At 35.2% G+C, this 21,918-nt stretch overlaps 1 protein-coding gene across 1 annotated transcript in view; it reads left to right on the plus strand.

The window, feature by feature from the left end:
* The first annotated feature begins 9,350 nt into the window (after positions 1-9,350).
* Positions 9,351-21,918, plus strand: part of LOC122185056 (ERC protein 2-like) — a 170,061-nt gene continuing 157,493 nt past the window's right edge. The window contains exon 1 of the mRNA XM_042880534.1: positions 9,351-9,443. Coding sequence (XP_042736468.1) covers positions 9,351-9,443 — 93 coding nt within the window. The remainder of the gene's footprint in view (positions 9,444-21,918) is intronic.

Below are 21,918 nucleotides of genomic sequence, written 5' to 3' on the forward strand. Positions count from 1 at the left end.
TTATGATTTTGATTGGTGTATGGAGCTTGTCATTTCAGGGCAGTTTTGACGTGAGCCTTCTGTATCTGGTCACAATAAAACTAGTTAAAATATTTGGCATAAGGTAGAGGTTTTCTCCTAACACAGGTAGAAACAAGTGCCTGGTTGCCAGGATGGAACACATCTGCTTTCTGCAGATTTGTTTATTTAGCTATGTTTGTGAGTGTTCAACCTTTTAATGCATGTGTTCCAAAAGATATATATAATGCAGTATGTGATAGGTGCATTTGTTTTCTTTCTAAACAAGGATGCAGTGCTTTCCTCAGAATAAAAACTAAAATCAAATAATTTCATAGTGATGTGAACATACACAGAACTCAAATCAGGATGTCAGAGTTGACTAGGTAAATAATCTGACAGAATAGAGTACTTGATCACTCTTGATATTAAATCTCAGTTTATAAATAATATATACAGTTAAATTAAAAAAAAAAACTAACAATAATGATCTAAGAATTTAAGTGAGGTAAGATTTGTGCGGAGATGCATTGTATGAGTTCTGTGGTATTCTTTGAAAAATAATATTAGTTTTTGGGAGTACAATCCTTCTGCTAATCAAACATAAAATCAGCTGATATTTTAATAAATACTGAATATTTAGCAAAGCATAGGCATCTGGCCACATCTTATTCTGCTTCTAGTACCTTCTACCAGTGTTTATTGGCACATATAACACATTACATATGTCTACAGTGTAGTTATTACATCTGTGAATGATGTATTGAGCCATTAGAGTTTAGTATACTCTAAATTTCTCTGGCCTGGTCTAATGCTTGTATTCCCTATTGGTTAAGTGTGATAAGCTCAGCTGACCATTGAAGACCGATTAAGCTCGTCAAATTACATTTACTGCTGCCAAATCTCAATCCCTGTTACTGAAGTACTGGAAGAGGTATAAGAAAGCGTGGACTGTTCAGGGAGTTATTTGGGTCAAAGTGAAATGATCAGTTGAAGTGCCATCCATTTTGCATAGCTCAGCTAGGGGCCAAAGCTCTACACATTCAGCTGTCCACTTGCTTTCAGGTAGGTGTGAAGAATTTGAGAAGTCTCTGTTTTCTTTGAAGTTTCAATAGAATATATTGGTTCCCGAGGCTTATGGCATTGTGTATATTTAAGATACATTATGCTTTCTTTTCAGGGAAAAGCATTTCAAAGCTGCTTCATATTCTAGCATCAGCCCATGCAGAATAAGTTTAAGTCTCAGATCACCACATCTCTGAGCACTCTAAAGCTGCTGCTGTGATGGAGAGTGCTCTGGGATGCCTGGGGAGGGAATTGACTTTGGTCTCCCTCATCTATCAGCTATAATTGTGAGTGATGTTTCAGGTGTGGTTTTGGGGGTTTATTTGGATCTCTTTAAAATTGAAAACATCAGGAAGCCAAACTTGAGATTAATTCTTGGGAATGAAGAATAGTTGTGAGGTTTTCAGCTTTTTCCTTCCACAAATCAAGGGCAGACCTGTGGAAGTCTTGCCAGACGTGATGGTCATATATTACATAAAGCACCGCTGCGGGAGAGCTGGGCCTTGAGCACTTTATCATGAAGCTTTTTGAGAACTGTGTATCTAACATGCCTTCATTTTTTTCTCTTTTTTTTTGTCTATCTCAGAATGATAAGCGTTCCTTGTGAAATGCAGAGCTATGTAACATGGGGGTAAGGTGTCATAAAGTTGTACACAACCTCCCAAACAAATCCCTTTGAAGGAGCTTGAAATGTTGTAGATGTGAGGCTCACCTGCTTTACTGAAACATTTTTTCCTGATTCTTGTATATAAAATGTTAATTCTAAGAATGCTGTTAACAGAATGAGAAAGAAAACAATTCGGTAAGATAAATAACTTGAGAGGTTTGGGATTTGATTTAGATCTTAAAACCTGCAATATTAGCAAAGCCAAAAGCAGCACAAAATAGTGCTGCCTTATGTCTCATCAAATAGCCTCAAAGGAAACAAAGTGTATTCTTTGGTCTGATTATACTTTTCATAAATGTTTCAATTTAATAAGAGAATTGAGTGTTATGGAATCCTATCTATATGAAGTACCATGAAACAGGTTGTGTACACATGTACATTTTTTGTCTAACTCTTTTAGACTGAGTCCAGCAATTGATCCTTTGTTTGTTGGTGGACATACTGAGATGTGAGGCAAGACTTATAGCTCTTCAATAAACAAGAAATTTAGTCTTAGGTGATGCATAAAGCATGATTGGAAAAGAGCCTTACCAAAGGAGATAGAAAATTTGGACAACAGATATCACTGCTGATTTTTTCCTTATGAGTATTCGTGGTATTGTATTCAAAATAGCTCCCTAGAGATTTCACATGCCTTCATTGGATTTGTCTCTTTTTCGTTCTGTTCTTCAGCGTACAGTTTTCATCTCCATAGATGATATAGTTTTAGAAATGTAAAATACATTGAGGACATTACATACTGCCATATGCTGTATCTGTGTTTCATAAAATAGAATAGAAGCATGGCTTAAATGAGTGGCATATATGACATTCATTTATGTTTGTATTTTTTTCCTCATAATGACACATCTCCTACTGTGTTGTCTCAAAGACTTTAGGATATTAATAAGAAGAGGATGCTATGAAGTGAGATGAACTCTTTCAAATAAAAATGAACGGAGTGGTGTAATCTCTTCAGAGACAGAGGAAGCAGTTGTGACATACAGACAGACATTAGTGTGTGTAGGTGACATGTACAGGAGGCAGGAGAGAATTCATTTTGTAAACACACAGCTTTATATGTATTAGTGCTGAAGTACATATGTAGTGAGAACGCCCAACAGTTTAAGAGGTTAAAATCATGAGCTATTGAATTAAAAGTGAATTCTGGTTTGAGTACGCGTTCAAAGTTGGGCCTAACGCTGGAAAGCTTTAGTAGCTCTATGTATTTAGAGGATTCTGTATGTTTCCATCTTCAGGAGACATCTAATTGTTGTGGGGAAAGAAGGAGATAAGATTGAGATTCTTTTTTTCCTTTTTCATCATTCTTTTGTGTTCTCTACAGTCTGTAAGTGTGTATAATCGTTATGAGTAGAGCTGCTGTCTACTCATACAGCTGCAAGCAGAGGGTAAAGGGGAAATAAGCGACTCCTCTGAATTTTCCTTTTTCTGCATTATTGGCAATTTATGTCTTAGAACATACACATGAGATACCATATAGGCTTGTAGAGCCTTGTTCAGAGGAAGGAGAAATGACCTGTGAAGGTCCCTCCTCTTGCTAAGATACCTACAGTCTGATAATTTATTGTAATTCTTTTTTTTTTTTTTGTTCTGGCTATTGGACATCTATACAGTTATATTCTAATAGTTGCTTGAAAACCAAAATATGTTCCTATATGTCTCTGTTTTCAAATTTTAGGCTTCCTGGGGACTTTAAATTTTCTTTTTGAACAATTGGGTTGAAACTTAATTTGTAAAATAAATATTAAAATTAGCATCAAATATCAAATAGATTCATCCATATGAAATAAGAGTTATGTACTAGCAAACAGAGAGAATTTAGCACAGTGGATTAAAATTGCATGCATTAGTGATATGTTCATGGGTACTTCCTTTCATATTTCTCTGCTTCTTTAGTTATAGCTGGATTTTGCCAAGATAGAGAGTGTAACTAATAACTAAAACCTCAAAAATGCTCAGTCTTCAGCAAAATGCATAGCTTATAAATTTCACACAGTTCAGGGATTATATTTTTCTTGTGCTTATCTAGCAGAAGTCAGGAATTGCAACAAAATTGTAAGCAGAAATGTTCATGTAGCTGAATATACATTTTTTTAATAGATGTTCTGAAAAATTAATTTCACAACTATTTTTTAATTGTGCTGTATTGATAATCAATTTATAAGAAATCTTTGAGCTGAGATTAGCTAGGGGGTAGTAGAAAAAACAAATATATGTAATGACGTAGTGCAATTTATTAAAAAATGAGAATTTACATTAGAATTGCATACTAACATCAGACTAATTTGCACACACATAAGACTATTGAAGACAGAGAGAGTGTACTTATATTTAGATTTCTAAGACAACATAAATGTAAATTAATATTCTAAACATGGGTGGACTGTTAGGAATTCTCTTTTCTTGGCCTGTGAAAGTTCCAAAAGTTGTGGATAAATTCCATATGTGTTGCAGAAATGTGCGTTGAACTTTAGCCAGTAGTTTAAGATTATGTTGAAGAAAATATTTCTAAAAGGTTTCAGATGAAGACAAGTATTTGAAAGTCCACACAGGGCAGGAGGGTTGATCGGTAGGTCTGAGGATCAATACCAGAAGTGTTTTTTTCTTTGGGGAGTTACTTTGGCATTTGTTTTCATTGTGCAGTGTAATCCTCAGAAGCCAAAACTACTCTTGTTATTAAATCTCCCAGTAGACAATCTCTGAAAATCTCCTGTGAAGATCAGTTTCTACTAGAGTCACAGTCTCTTAAGTCTTTTCTTCTTTGCTGTAATTGGTAGGCTGACAGAAGTATTCTGTGCTATGTTCTTTTAACCATCTATAATATAAAAATGTTCAGTAGGTAAAACATTATCAGTGCCACTTCGATATGTAATGGTCATGTCCCCACATTTGTCTACAGTATTGCATTGTACATTTATTAACAAAATAGCATTAATTCCATTTTTTTAAAAACTTCCCCCATTTACTATTTGTGGGTTTTTAACCAAGTACACAGTATTTCAGAACATTATTTATGTTTACTAATGCAACCTTTGCGCTGTTACAGGGGCATCAATGCGTCCCATATCCAAAGTCTGAATGCTGATATTTTTTTTAAATCTTTTTCAGTTTTTACAGTTAAGTCAGAAATATTTTCCAGCGTTGTTTAAGTAACATTTATACAATGACTTGAGCACCCAGAATAGAACCTGGACATCTTGATTTGCAAACAAAGTTAGATTTGATTGTTATAATATATCTAGAACCTTGTGAAACACAATTATGGATATGTATTCAATGTTTAGATTAAATAACATGCTGCTATGCACTTTAATACATTGCTTGTTATTTGGAGAGGGAGTGTGTGAAGAAGCACTGGAAGAAAAGAAACTGTGTTGGAAAAAAACAAAATTGCAACAATAGGAAACAGGAAAAATTTAATGTGATACAACCTCCCCCCACCTCTTCAATGTTTATGTAATAACTCACACATGTGGGACTCCTGTGGTCTCCAGGGGGCAATCACATTCAACATGCATCAAAAGAAACAGTTCAGTTAAACCAACTCTCCCTACCCAGCAATAATTACCACAAGTTTACACTGAGATATAGTTGCAAAAGGTTAGTCAGTAGGGCATCTGCAAATCAAGTCATATGTCAACTCTACATCAATAACCTCATTATAATAGATGTTAGTATTTCAGCACATGACTGTCCAATATAGCAATCCATGTATAGTTCATTTTTAACTTTAACATTGACTTATAGCTTGTCTAATATTTTACTAACTTATGTATTTAAACACCCTACATTACATAAATTATAATCAATGACAAAAACAATGATTTAGATTGAAATTCTGCAAAGTGAAATTGCAATAAAATGTCTGACCCTATTTGTATAGCTGTCTTCAATGTAAGATTAATATAGGAGGGTTTAACACTGTAGTATAAAAACAGCATAATGAAAATTTGTATGAGTGTAGATTTTCCAATTTAAGCATTGCTTAAAATATTACCTATACTGATTAATTTTCATTTTTCCCAAATGAAAGAAAAATATATCCAGATATTTTGTTGTATTTGTAGCTTATCCATAGGTTATAGTATTTTTTATTAAAAGTCTAAAATCCTGGGTGCAAAATAAGTGTGTTCCAGCTAGTTTCATACTTCTGCTTGAGGTAAGCCTGAATAGAATTATTTTCACTGATTGCTAATAAGCCAGATTTATACCAATTATCTCTCATTAAAAGTGGTCTGTAATAGCCTTTTATGCTATTACTTACAGACTACTTATTGTTACAGATTAGAAAGTGGATGAAGCTGAAGATGCTTCTGTACATAATCTTGTCTAGAACTGTTCTAACATAGAAAAGGCTTTTTTTGGAGCGTTTACTGTAAAAGCATATTTGCTTTGGGAATCTTTCATGAAATAAACAACTAGGGAAGGAGTCTTTTCCACATGCAGAAAATCAAGCAGATTCCATACCCCATTTCCATACCCCAACCCACCATTTTTGGGATCAAAATCAAATCTCACTTTTACTCTTTTCAGTTCTTTTTTTTTTTTTAAAGATAGAATCTACCTGGCAAAATTAATTATGCTGAAATACATAAGCCTGGGAAAAAAGGACTTGATTTTCAGATCAAGTGCTGGAACATCAGATCTTAGAATTAAAGATTTTGATTTTTTAAATTAAATATTTTACCTTTAAGTTAGCCAATGACAACAGCAGATTAAATTCAATTGGCCATCTACTGAAATTTGTGGTCACTTAGAGCAAAACCATATACATATACTTACTTTACCGTGGAATTATGTGAGAAATTGTTAGTACTTCAGGTTCCTAGCTGTTTTGCAATGCATGTGAGGTAAAATAGTGCTCACAGACTGCCGGAGAGTACTAAATTGTGACTTAAGGCAAAGGTGAAATTCTTCAGTTAAGGAACTACCTTAAGAAAATACCTTCTACATTACTTGCTCCATTAATAGATCTTACAGTATTTTACACAAGTTTTGCAATTATGTTTAAAGAAAACGTAAGAAGGAATAAAAAGTTTTATGCAAACTTTTTATGTCCTTAATGCTGTGTGTTTACTAATGAATTGTTACTGATTGAGGTATTTCGTGCAAATGAATGTAATGTAGTTTTTGGTCCAGTGAGAGCTTAGTAGTATCTCTCACCAGAGGATCAGTCTTTAGCCTGTGAAAGATGAAGCATACTGTATTAATGAATTTGGAGGAACAAGGGAGTTTTGCTGATCCCCTTCTCTGTGGATGGACTATAATGGCTAGATATGAAGAAAAAGAAGAGCACTGCCATTTGTGTCTCAGTTTTCTTTTAAAATGGATTCCGTTTTTTTTTTTTTTTTTTAACCTGGATTATCAAGATAAGCAGCTAATTGAACAATAAACAAGACTGGAGTGCAGTACATTAAGTTTTATAGAAGACTGATATTTATCTGTTCTTTCAAGTTACAGTTAGTGTCCTTACTGCCCTAACAAGCGTTTCTTTGATCCTCTACTTTTTATATTTTTGTATTTTTCCATTTCTCTCTCTCTCCCCTTTTTTTTCTTTTTTTTCTTTATTTAAGTGGAGGTGGGATAGAGTATTGAGTCTGTTCAATTTTCTGCATCTGAAAAAGACTCCTTTCCTAGGAATATCTTGTAGTAAACCTCACAGGTTAAAGATATTGTAGGTATCCCAATGTTTTCACTAAATAAATGTATCAACAGAAATTGAGTTGTTCTGTGACACCTATCATAATTGTTGATAGGAAAAAGCTTAATTGAAAATATTGCTATGATGTAGATGAACTGTAGAAATGTTGACTTTGAATCACTTAAAAAAGCAAACAAACAGAAAAAACAAACACCAGAATTAGGTACAGACAACAGAACTTGTATTTCAAAAAGAATGGAGAATTTACCATGACCATGTGGGAATGAGCAACCCAGCCAAATTCTTAAAGATCCCAACTTGCAGTCTCCTAAAAAACCATATTTTGAACAGTTCTTTATATTTCCATGGATATTTTAATGTCATTAATTACAAATACTTTTACAAATGCATTTTTTCTTTAGTGGGGTGAGATTTTTTTTAAGCTGTTATTTTATATCAGTCATTTCTTTTCAGACTTGCATATTGGCGTATTGAAAGAAGCATTTTACACCTACTTTATCATATGGAGGAACAACTATATCTATCTAGAAGCTATGGCATAGATAAAAGCCAGGTGTATGTGATTCCACCCCCTTGCCCCCCTTGAAAAAAAAAAAAACAAACTTAAAAGGGTTGTTATAACAGTGTGAACAGTGTGTCACATGAATGCTACAGTCCCTTCATTTTGAATAAAGAATTTCATGTTTTCCTGCATATGGGATGAATTCCTGGCTGTAGTAAAGTTAATGGGAATTTTGCCACCGTTTTGTCAGACAAAGATTTCTTACATGAAGAGAAAAATAATTAAAAAACCCACAACCTTGTGCAGACAAAAATAAACTTGAAAGGTCATTACGAAAGCAGATCTCAAGCACAAAAGGAAATTGTCCATTGTCATTCATCATTTACATCTGATCTGTTGATGGGAATTGTAATTTGTGAGAAAGTCCTTCCACAATCAAGTGCAGAGTTTGTCAAGATTGGCTTTTCTGTCTGGGTGTTCTTTTATGAGAGCATTTGGCTGCCAAGTCCTAGCAGATATCATTACTTCTGTTCGTACAGATATTAGAAAAGACTGCTAGATGACTGCTATCTGGTTCTCATGTTTTCAACACAGGCATTGATCCTGTATGCATGATGACTTTGTTCACTCACTTTTTTTTTTTTTTTTTAACAAAGCTGATAAATGCTAAAATAATTAACAGGGTAACTTGTATTTTAAATGCTATTCCTGCCCCCCCCATATAAAATAATCATACCATCTGAAACCTCACCAATTAGCTTCCTACCTAAGAAGGCTTTGCTAGGAATATTTATAGACTATAGATATATATATAGACTATAGATTTATAGTGTAAAACATGAGCAGACTAGTCTACCTGGAAAAGAAACATCTCCTCATGTTGCTTGGCCTGGCACCATGGGACTGTTAGCATGGGGCTGGCTAGAGATGGGGACCCAGAGCCTGAGGCAATGATACCAATTGGGTGCTGTCAAGGACTGTGCCCTCAGGGCCATGATAGAAGCCCTCCAAAACCAGCTGTGTTCTTCCATGTCATGGAGGTCTGGGGTCAGCAGGCACTGACTGTGAAATGAGTTATTTGTACAGGATGTCAGTGAGTTGTTATGGGGAACAGGGTGGTGGCGTGTGGCCTTGGAGCCAGCTCAGCATCATAAGAGAGACACAACTCTAAGGAGAACTGTTGCTGTTTGAGGCTGCCCTTGAAAATTCCCCCGTTGATCCTGTTCCCAACTGAGAAGGCTCCCTGAGGAGTCCGCAGCTGAGCAGAGGGTCAGCTGTGGCAAGGCCAGATCCCAAGGTCATCAGGGTGATCTGGTACACCTGTTACTTCAGGGATCAAGAGGAGAACAGGGCCCTCGAGCATTAGCTCTGCCCTCATGAGGAGGCATAGGCTCAGAGGATCTCAACAAGTCAGTGGAGCTGGGTGCTGGTGGCATGGTCCATCCACTGTTCTGGACATGGCTGGTGATGAACCAGGTTCAGGGGCCACAATGGATCCCAGCCAAGAGAAACGGGAGATGGAGGCAGGACTGGGGATGATGGGCTGCCAAGTACACCCAAGGTGATGAGTTCCTGACAGGTTAGGGCCTACTTCCATCTAGGGGACAGGGATGGAGACAGGGAACCTAAAACATAGTTGTGGCAGAGTTACAGCATGTAATGCAAATAGTTGACCATACTGTTGGTTTGACCAAGTTATTTCATGCAGAAAAACCTTAAAACAAACAAAAAAGTAGGGATCCTTCATTCTCTAAGAAGTGCTTAAAAACAAAAAGAACTTTCTGGAGTCTATGTATATTTTTATCTCTATCTCCACACAGTACTATAGCTAGACAGCACCTACCAGAAATTCCATGTATCACCGAAGTACTTCTAATTTGAACTCGAAGACAAAATAAAAGCTTCAAGATCACAACAGAGAATGTGAGCTTTATAGGCATCGTGAAGGCTATTTAAGGAAAATTTTATTGCACAGAGGAAATGGGTAGCACCTATCAAAAACTGCTTTAGGAAGACCAAATGGAAAGCAGTGTAGTTAAACAGCAGGATAAAGGAAGCTGTCAAAAGAAAAAAAAAAAAAAGAAAAGCATGCTTCAAAAAACTGAAGTTTCTCCAGTTGAGGAAAATAGAATCATAAAACCTGGAAGTGAGATTTGAAAAGCACAAATAGGCAGACTGTGAAATGCTTGAAACACAATAAGAAGTAAGTAAGTCATGAAACGCATTCAAACTAGTAATTTCCAATGTGTCAGAAGCCGGAAGCCTGCCAGAGAACCTATAGAGCCAAAGATAATCAAGACATATAAAGCCTGCTTTCAGAAAATAAGGTTGTGAGGTCAAAGTGGAAGAAATTTCTCTGGTATTCATAGAAAAGCAGCTCAGGGAGTTTCTGCTTGTAGAATCGTTTTTTAAAAGGCAAACTATTGGAAGATGTATCTTTTATATGGCGAGGTGACAGTAATGGAGATTACACAATTACTGACACTAAAAATACCATCATTATAAGATCAATGAATCAGAGACAGTTCATGTTGAAAGGGACCTCAAAAGGTCATCAAGTTCAATCTCTTGTTCAAACATAGCAAGTCTGTGGTCATTCTAAAGTTCTTCAAAATTTGTGAGTTTGTGAATCTTGTATATAATTTCCTTACAGTTTCCTTTTTATCAGAGGACTGGGCACTGTCTACTGTGATAGCTGTTTTCAAAAAGGTTGTAGGTAAGTTTTGGAAAATTACTTGTACCTATGATGATTAGACAGATGAAGAGAAATTGTTATAAGAACAATAAAATTAGTAGGCAAAATACAGTATGTTAGCAACAAAGCTTTTCTGAAATGAAGTCATTCTTCATGAGTTCATAAGTCATGGCATCTTTCAAAAATACCGTAAGAATCAGTGTCCATAACAGATCTAGAAGGGAATGAATAATTGCAGGACAAACTTTCTGATAAAAAATATCTGAGATTCCTGATATAATTTCTGATAAATAATTTCTGATAAAAAATAATTCTGAGAATATACTGCAGCAAAGATGCAGTCTGGCTGTGAAGAAGGAGAATTTGATACTGAGTTGTTCTTGTGATTAAAGTGATATGAAATTGCTCTGTTTAATAGAAGGTTTCAAACATAAAAGACAGTAAATCCTAGCATTGTTTACACAGTGGTGGACTCTGAGCTGGCAGATAAAGTTGAAGAAAATGGCTTGTTGCTATAATGCACAGTTTTGTGAAAAATTTGGAATAAGAATAAAAAACGACATAGAATCTTGAGAGTTATGAAGAAAGGAATAGTAGTATGACTGAAATAATGACACTAGATTATGTGCAGTGTTTCACCTAATAGAAAAAATGATGTAGAATAGAAAGGTACAGAAACGCACAATCAGAGGTATGGAATATCCTTTATATGAGCAGTATTAAAATAGACTAGGGACTCTTTACAGGATAAAGAGATTGATGGATTCATGAGTGCTGTGAAGAAGGTGAAAAGAAAGTGAGTAGACGGTCTGTTGTCTAGCTCAAAGTGAGGAATAGGGCACCTGCTGAAAACTGTAGGAGGTGGGCTCAGGCCAAAACAATGTATCTTCATTTTCTGCTGCTTTGTCTGTTGAGTTGCCAGGTAATCCAGTTGATACCAAGTTTTTAAATGGGTAAGAAAGTTTGCCTGAAAACTCAATGAATTGCAAAATACAAATATGCCACCTTAGATTGAGGAACTCACTGATCCTGTAAATTGATGGAGTCAATAGCATGTTTTGAAGGAGTACCACTGGATGCTTGACTGTTTTCCTTAAATATCTACTATTAGAGAAAGAACGTTAGATTGGATGAAGCAGGATGGTTGTTTTCATGTTAATGTTTGCAACCAGTCTCTGTTTTGATTTGACAAATTGCTCCCTAGCAAGTGGATTGTGCTCAGCTCTTAAATACACAAAAATGCATTTCATTTGATGTGGCTTCCACTTTAGTCACACTTAAACAGTAACAATAGTAGCAAGAAAAATACAAAACAAACAAATATGTAATCAAGTGCTTGGAGAAAAAATGGTCTTGACTGAATTAGATGTACCACATAATTTTTATCTGCTCTAGTGCCCTTTGGAGTATGCTCAGAGTTTCTTTATTCAAGCTGTAATTTAGGACTGCTTTTCCATTCTTTACTTCTAAGTTCTTGTAATTTTTTTAAATTCTGTTGGGACAGAAAATGCACGGTATTATTTATTCTTCCATTTGTTGACTCTCGGGTCAACTAAGTGGATGTGAAATTCAGTTTGAAGCTGTCAGCTGGTAGGTGATTAGAACTGTTTCAGAATACTGAAAAGCAGATTTGGTAGTGTAGATTTTTCTCTCTATTGAATTCTTATTTTGCATTGAGGCCAATGATCACAGTGTTTCGGGCTCAGGGTTTTGATAAAACCTTCTGGTTGAAGATGTCACTCAGTGACAAAAGGAAATTGAAACCTGGGACAAAAGTAGAACGTCTCCAAAATTTTCTATAGGTGATTCTGAGACAAGGAAATGAAATTTGTAAGAAAAATGAGAAACGGGGTGCAATTGAATGTCATCTTCTCTGAGACCAAGAAGTATTGCTCTGACAGTGTCTCCTGACAAATGCAAATGAAACTATATAGTAGAAAAAAGAAAAGCTGTAAGAGTACTTAAAAAATAATAATTATAAAGAAAAAAAAAAAAAAAAAAAAGAAAGGGAGGAAACATGAAGAAGAAAAATCATTTCACAGAGTAAGAAATCCAGTAAGACTGAAGCTATGTAATCCTGTTATTAAATGCAGTACTGATGGCAAAAAGCTTAAGTGTTAGAGGGACGAGTGCAGTGAAAAAGCTTACATAGAACAGAAAAGAACATTTTGGCAAACTCAGTCTGATTTATGATGATAGGAGGAACTCTGTGGGTTTGCATGGTTTTGACCCTAAACCTGCAAAAATATGTTGGATTTGGCAAAATTTCACTTGGAGTTTTTGGCTTCCTTTAAGCCCAGAAGTCAAAGCAACATTTGGGATGTGAACCAAAGCCAAGGAAAAGGTTTGGATCAACTGTACATCCCATAACAGCCAAGTTTCACACAATTCTAATTATCATAATGGTTTTCCCTTTTCTTTGTTTCTTTACGCTTTTTGCCAGAGCAGCTTTTCTATTTCTGACTGTTAATGGATAGGAGCCTATATATTTAGTAAAGTCTTTATATTGCATGTGTATAAGTACACGAGAAATGAGTGCTTAAAGGTCTTCTCTTATTTTTTTGAATTACAGCAGAATTTGAACAAAAAATTATAGGTACAGTCTGAAATGGTGAGGCATTTTTTTGTCCGTTTTTGAGATATTTTATATTGTATCATTTGTGGAAATGATAATGTTAGCTATTAGCCTTTCCTTGTATATTTCAGAATATGAAATGACATAACACGGCATCCAAAGCACTAAACAGTTTAAGAAAAGGATATAGTTCAGCTCTTTTTTACTACTTATTAACAGGTATCTTAGATTCTGGTAATGCAAATACTGTTTTCCATGAAGACAGCTGTGTCTGTACAGTAAATGGTTCATGTTCCTCACCTCATTTGGATCTCATGAAACTGAGGGATACAATATGTTCAAGTGGCTGGTCTGAGAAAGAGACTTAAATCCATAGACTTTGTACGCATATCAAACAGTATACATGTGGTAAATGGTAAACATACCATATGGGATTTGGGAAGTTAAGACTATCAAGTTCGTCTCCCATTATTTTTTTCTTACATTGTATGGTCAAATCAAAAACATATTATTCTTCACATTATCAAGAGGCCATGTTTGTGGCCCCATTTACAAACCTGATTATACTTTAAGCTTATCTTTGGCCTAAAAATTTTCCTGGTTACACTCACACTGTCATTTAAAAATATATAGAAAAAGGGAGGGGAAGAAAAGGTAAGGGATGGGGTTGTTTTTGCATTATAGAGGTTTGAAAACTTTGTCTATCCTTAGCCAAATATTACAGCCGAGTTTAAGGTTCATCTTGAAGAATTAGTGTTCCAGAAGTTTATTATATGTATTGGTTAAGATATTACATGGAACAATTTTTGCAGTTCTGACAATATCACAACTATTTATGTAGTTTCATGAAAGTTTTATTTTTTAGGTTGGGTTTATAGACTGGACTAAATTAGTATCCTTAGCTAAGCTGTGAAGTGTTTATCTGAAATTTATGAGCTTAGTATCTTTGTTTCCAATCCCATGATGAAAATCTTCTAGTCATACCCTGAAATTGAAATTTGTAATGCTATATTGAAGAAACATGAATTTGCATGAGGTTTATAATTCATCTTTGAGATCTATTCAGGAGCAATTGTTTGCCTTTTCTTCGTTAAAAAGAGTGGAAAAGCAGGGCTCACAGTAGATTATGGAGATGGGCTACTAGGGAAGGAACTAGAAAATGAAGATCCTTGAAAACCTTAAAATCACAAGTGGAGAGGAGGAAACATAGATTGTGTGACTCTATGAATGCTACATAACCAGCCACATTTCTCATTTCCTAATTGTTTTGAAAGCAAGAACTGTATAAACTGAGTGCATTGGAATGCAGTGCTTCAGCTCTTATTTTTTCCCCTTCCCATGGTAAGTCAATAGCTGAAACAGATTAGAGAGAGAGACTGTTTCATGCTCCATGTGTCTCTTCTGTGGTTGAACTTTCTCTGTACGTTAGTGTAGCTGTTTTTTCTTGGATTTCATGTATGCTGTCAATTGTTGAAATATATTTGGACTGTCTGCAAGGTTTTTTCTTCCTTTTTTTTTTCTTTCCAGTAAGTTTCTTCTGTAACTATGAGTAAAAAAGGCTGGAAGTATGTTTCATTTGCTATTTCTCTGTTAAGTTTTCTGAATGGAGACCTTATACATTTTTCAGCAAGAGGTCTGTGTGGAGTTCATAAGCAGTAGTGATTCAGCTCGGTAATGTTAGTAACATGTGGAATATGTCATTATTTCTTTTCATAACAGTGCTTCAGGTTTTTCTTCTGGACAAGTCACCCTTATGCTACAGAATGTGGGGGGAAAAAATGAAATTGCACTTCTATTTCATGTCCTTTTCAGCATCCCCTTCTCCAGGGATAGGCAGCCAAAAGAAGGTTCTACATCTCAAGTCCTTATGTCCTTCTGACACTAACGTGTCAAAGGCTTCTTTACTCTCAGATGAGTACTTTTAACAGTTTTGTCCAGTGAAAAGAAAGTCAGTGAGGCATCTCACTGAAAACAAAATAGTAAAGAAGAATCATATACTCCATGTTGTAATTTTGAGGGAACTGAGATAAAAGATTCTAAAGAGCTATGGAATAATAGAAATATATGGGTTGCATACGAAATGAGAGACTATCAACATTGTAATTATTTTTAACTTACAGAAATACCTACTGTAAACACTGAAAATACCTTACATATTAGGGCACCAACAGAAATCTGTAGCTTTTTGATAATGGAATTCACTCTGTCCAGTGCATGTGGCTGACAAATTTAACAACCATTAGAAGAATCAGGAAGGACATCAGGAATCAAGATTTCATACTTCATGCAAACTGATATCATTTTTTGAGATAGTAATGAAGGAATTTGGAAGCTGTTATGTATCCTTCTACTCATTGTACCTAGTAGTTAAAACTGCAGTATTAGGTTAGAAATGAGATACACGTTTGGCTGTAGAGTGGACAAGACCGTATGTCAGAGCTGATTTGATTCCTTACTGTTACAGCCTGTTGAACAACAGCTTTATTGATGGGGACCACAAAGCTCATACCTTGGAAAATCAAAAGAAAGAAGGTAGAAGTAAGGCTTGTGGGATTGTTTACCAAATAGGAAATGATTCTATCTCTAAGGGGTCTATGAGTGAGTCTGAGTTAGCCATGGAATTGACATATAAATAAATCTCGTGATTTTAGCTGGTTCTTTCCTTCCTTAGCCAGGGATTCAGATTTCCCAGCTGTGTCCCTACTGAAAAGCACCGTTATCAGGTCTGTAATGAAACTGTATCACGGGAACTTTATTTGACCTATCCAGTAGATATGTGGCTCAAGAGTAACTGTCTGCCAACACATTTTGCATGCAGTCAGAACGTGGCGTACACTAAAAAGATAAGCAGGTATAAGTCTTAACAAGTATCTGTTAAAAAAAAAAAAAAAAAAGAGGAAAACTTAAACAAGGAATCTCATATAACTAAAGAACTAAGCATCTGCTGCCCTCAGCAAGTATTAATTTAGACTTGAACTTTAACTGAAATTGATCCAAAACTCATTAGAATGAAAGAACAGATGCTTTCTTTGATCCTTGAGATATGCAGAGCAGAAATAAAATTTTTAATATCTGGAAAACATGGGGTTAACAGGAAAATTGATCTGGTCATAGAGAACAGTTAACAGATCTATCACCTTGAATATTTTGTGTTACCACACAAGGAGGAAGGAGTAATAGGCTTGATAAAATGATTAGGTGGAATGGAATGTTTAAGAAAGGTAGAATTAATGTTTTAATGAAGTTTAGGGAAAAAATTGTTCCCAAAGTGACTGGGAAAGGTGAGCAAGTTATTTCTGTTGGACAATAAAATTGCTGGTGGAAGAAGTGAAATTATTAGGCAAAAGCTGAAAATGTGAAAAGGAGCTGGAATACTTAGTGAATGAAGCATTTGGGTTGTAAAAGTAATAATGATGCATATGCTACTGCCATGTCTCAGAAATTCAAGAGTCTTTCAACACATGAATAATACTTAAATAAGTAAGGAGGATGTGTTCTAACTGCTGTGTGGGGATATAGGGTCAATTGCTCAATTACTTAGTAATAGAAGACTAAAATAAATCTGAGATCCTGGTTCACATCCTTTTGAATACTACCAGCTACTTCTGTACTTTAAATCACTACAGAAAAAACGTCATAAAATCTATGTGTTAGTATCTGAAACTGTGGGATAAAGATTAAAAATATTATACTTGGATCCTGGTAAGAGTCCATGACACATTTATTCTGTATAGAGGGTTTTTTGCGGTTTTGTGTACGTGTTTTTCTTGTTTATTTTTATTTTAGAGCTGAAGAAAAGCTTTAAGCTTTTGCACCTAGAGAATAATTTGTATGAGCTTGATTTTTTTTTATTTTTTTTTCTTTTCCCCCATCATTCTACAAAAGCATTTCCTCAACATGGAAGTAACTTCAGGATATAAGTCACTTTTTCCTTGTAAAAGTGTAGAACAAATTCTAGGCATGAAGGCCCATTATCCAGCCGCCTGGTCCCATGCTTTCTGTGGAAAAAATCCAAAATAGCAACTAAAATATCTTTATTTCATGACCCATCTCAACTGTGATTCGGTGACTTTAGAGACAAATGGTTTCTTGAGATTTTCATATGATTTTTTATATTATCCTTGCACTTCATTAAGTCACTGTGAATATAATGATGTAGTATTTATACATTTTCAACTATAGTGTTGTCAAGGAAAGATGTATATGTGTCGTACAGCATGTTGTGATTTACAGTATGGCACTTTTATATACATTACTGTACATCAGCAGACCAAAAGTATCTGTCAGTTCTTATCTATCTACTCACAGCTGTATTTAAGCAACTAATACACATTTCTCTAAACAAATTGATTTATAGACAAAGTTGGCCACTGGGAAGTATAGTCTTCCTGAAGGGTAGGAAACATGCCATTCTTCAGTCTAGTGGTGAGACCATAAACTTCCGGCTCCTGTCATGTCTTTTGGTGTTCAGTAATAGCCATTTTGCTCTCCATAATACTTGCAAGTCCTTTTAATTTATAATATATTTTGCTCTTTCCTAAATATTTATTTTATTTTCATGAAACAGCCAAGTGCTTTTAAGTACAGTTTTTTTCTAGTTACTATCATTAACTCTTTGATAGACTTTCTTGATTTTAGACAGTAGCATAGAGGAATCCAACTTTCACTTCTTTTTCTGTTTTGGAATCCCTAGCTGATTAAGAACTATAGTTGTCTGGCCAAGAGTGATTTCTTCACTATGTCAAAGAATAACTGAGAATTTTCTTCCTAACATCAATATTTCAGCATATCTGTAAGCACTTTTCAGCTGATATTTTCTTTTATTTGGTTCCATGTAAGGATATATGTTACATTACTAATGTTCTGATGCTGAATTAGTGAAACCTGTGTGACATATCTCTGTGGTTTTTAGATTTTTGCCCAGAATGAATATTAGGCTGTGAGCCACACACAGCACTGGCTTTAATTAAAGTGTTTGCAGTTTTGTGATTGATCTGTAAAGCTGGGGAATAAGTTACATAACTACATCACAGCTGCCCCCTGGAAGTAGTATCATAATAATTATGCCTTCCTGATGAATTGAGAATGAGTTGGTGGCAGCAGCATTTGATCTCCGTTTATGAATATTTAAGATATGGGAGCAATTTGCTGGGGATCGACTCTTTTCAGTGGCATATATAGAACAGAAGCAACAGAACAAGGAGTAGGCACAAAACTGGATCACAGGAAATTTCATACTAATATAAGAAAGAACTTCTTTACCATGAGAGCAATGGAGCATTGGAATAGGCTCCCCTGAGAGGTTGTGGAATCTCCTTCTCTGGGTATACTCCAGGCCAACTTGGACACCTATTTGTGCGACCTGCTGTAGGGAACATGCTTAGCAGGTGGTTGGACTCGATAATCTGTAGAGGTCCCCTCCAACACCTACAGTTCTGTGATTCTGTGATTTTCAAATAATGAATCTTTCAGCCTTGGCATCAGTCCTTTTGTTCTTTCATACAACTGAAGTGTGTTAATATACGTGATGTAAGAACTCATACACAGGATCAGATAAAAGGTCCACCTACTCCATTCTTTTTTGGCTCAATTAGCAAAAAGTTGAAGTGGAAAATAGAAAAGAATTAGAATTAGAAATTAGAATTAGAAAAAATAAAGACAAGTAAGCTATTTTTTCTTTAATATACACTATCGAAGACATGTTGGCACTCATTTTGGAGATAAGAAGAAGCCCAGAACATCTTAACATCTTATATTAAAAATTTTCTGTGGTTTTTAACCTATGTCCTAACCATGTCCTCAGATGCCCTTATGTCTGTGACAAATAATGAGTAATCTCAGTTCACCTCTATAGCATTTATGGTCCCCCACTACTTTTTCAGTAATACATTTTACAAGATGAAAGTTCTGCTGAAAGTCTTCCCTTTATCACTACAGATAGTTTTTACGAAGCTCGTCTGTCTTAAGTTGGTTCTTTTGAAATCATTCTTAGCAAGTCTCGAATGTTTTGTCTAACAATTCTGTGCATTTTATGCTAGGAAAGTAAGATGCATATTTTTTTCTAAATATTATAAGTAAAAAAATCATAGATAAATAGGACTGGAAAGAATGTGAAGTTATCTACTATTGTATCAGTAGTACTGATCAATTATATCACTGATATTTCTCAGAACTTGGTCTAGTTTGGTCTTAGTGACCTTTGTAATTGCCCTGTTCATGAATCATTATCCATAGTATATAGTTGTAAAAGTAACGCTTCTTATTTATTTCCATGGAAACTACAACAAAGAGCACAGTAACACTCTTTGATAGAGCAGATTCTCAGCTGCTAAACACTATTTTTCAATATAGTCACCACCATTAGTTATATATTTTCACAAGCAATTAACAGGAGCCTGCATATCACACTCATAAAAGTCTGTATAACTTTCCAGAATGTAGCTTGTCTTTCACATCACTGCCACCACTGCTGAAATGCACCACCCATCACCTCACTGTGTCAACATCCACTGTTTGGTTCATAAACATTCAGCAAACATAGATCAATGTCAGTGTGTGCAATTTTTTTCTGCATGGAGGAATTCAAATTCCATGTCAGATGCCATTATGTCAGACTGCCCATTGGCTATTATCTGTCACACAGCAACAAAATGCAATAGGATATTGGTGGGAAGGTTCAACCTCTACTGCCATGCCACCAACATCTGCTTCTAATGTTGTGGGCCAACATAATAAAATAGGAGGCATTATTTTCAGAGCAGCCCTTGAAATTGAAAGATCGCTAATATTCTAACTCACATTTTCTCTAATTTCAGTTATTTCTTGTCTTATCTACTTTCGACACAACAAAGTGATTTCCTCCTCCTGCATGCGTTACCCTGTGTCTGAAACTAAATGTTACGTTCTCTATTTTCTCACAGTTTCAGGTTGATAGGCTGTAGCTTTTAAAATCTTAACACAGAGGTTATGTTTTCTATTTTCCTTATTGTCTTTGTTGTTTTCCTTCGTAACCTTTCCAGTTTGTTCACATCTCTGTGTTGATAAAATTGGATCCAGTTCTCCTGCTGACATTTTATCAGTGCCAAAGAAAATAGAAGGATTACTCTTATGTATACATCTTTCTATAGTATGTTTTTTGCAACAACATGACACTGTTGACTTGTCACCTTAATGTTTTGATCCTTCTCGTTAGTAGAAAAAGATAACTTCTTAACCAATTATGTCTCTTCCTGGATTTATGGAGTTGATTAATTCTTTATGACCTTGCTTCTGTCCTTGTTTATGTATCATAATTTTTTCCCAGTCCTGTTCTCAAGTTTGGCAAGATGTCTTGAAATTACGTTTTTGCTTTGCATTCTAATGTCATCTACAAATATTTGAGGTTATTAGGAAAATAATTGAATATCACTTGGCCCTGAAAAATCCCATTTTTAAGACATCATAGTTGATTAGCAGTGAACTGTTGGTGGCCCTGTACAATCTCCTAACAAGATTGTTATCTGTATTTTGCAACTTACCCTTTAATCGTACTTTTCTTTAACTTATGTGACTTGAGATTTTTTTTTACCAAATATGGCTGCTACTTTGGTTCTTCATCAAAACCAATTATTCTGTCATAAGAAAAAAATGACTAATCTGACATATCAATGTGGATTTCCAAAGTTTATTCTAAATGTTTATAACCAGCCTTAAGCAGGTTGCTTGTTCCAGAAAGTCTTGGAATCTGAAATATTGTCATGACTGCGTTTTTTGTTATCAGATCTAATCTCCAAGAATTCTCAAAAACTGTTCTGTTTTCAGCAGTGCTGACATTTCGTCAGCCATTTTTATTCATATGACAGAATTCACTATCTCGCTAGTTTGGGGGATTGGAGCTTCATGATCTTGAAGGTCTCTTCCAACTTAAGCCATTCTGTGATTCTATGAATATTAAAACATCCCAGTATTGTTACCTGTTTCTTTTTCCTCCCCATGAACAGTGAGATTTTCTTCTTTTCTTCCTTTTCCCTTAGTGGTACCTGTACTAGCTATTTGGTCACTGCTACCGTCAGATAAAGAGTGATGCAAAAGAGCAGCAGCCTTTTGGTCATCTTGGAATAATCATTCAGTGAATTTATAGATGTGAGAAACAGAAAAAGCCTAATTTACTGGGCTTAGAGTTTAGCCTCGCTCTCCATTTAGCTTTAATCATTTTTTTTGTATTTGAGTTTATTATTTGTTACATACTTTCCAAAAAGTGTTGCGAATGACAGTGATAATGCTGTCTCATTTGATAGAAAATGTGTAAATATTAAGAGTCAATAGAATAGCAGAGAATCCATTTCACAATTGTGATAGTTAAGGATCCCAGTGGGGTTTGATATCTACCAGCATCCAGTAACTTTAGCACAGACAGGTGGTAAAGGATGAGGGAAATGGAGTTGTAGCCTCAGGCAGATACTCAGCTCATGCAGCTGTTTCATGCATTCTGGCAACATGACTCAGTTAAAATCAAATAACATTCCTTACGCCAATATTTCTTACCTGCATATGAAACCAGTTGTCCTTCATTTTGCAAAAACATGATAATTCAAAGGGCATTAAAAATGTACTGTTTCTCACACAGAATTTATATCTTGCAGCTGCAAGCTAATCCAAGTGAAATGGAGTAGAGTTTCATTTTATCAGCCAATCATAACTTTAAACTGTTTTTACAATTCATCGTACAGTTTTTAAAGCCAGATTTAAGTCTGTATATGAAAAATAGTCTACTTGA

The sequence above is a fragment of the Lagopus leucura genome, unplaced genomic scaffold (genome assembly GCF_019238085.1).
Source record: "Lagopus leucura isolate 7727_CA_CO unplaced genomic scaffold, USGS_WTPT01 Super-Scaffold_100026, whole genome shotgun sequence".
In the NCBI taxonomy this organism is placed as follows: domain Eukaryota; kingdom Metazoa; phylum Chordata; class Aves; order Galliformes; family Phasianidae; genus Lagopus; species Lagopus leucura.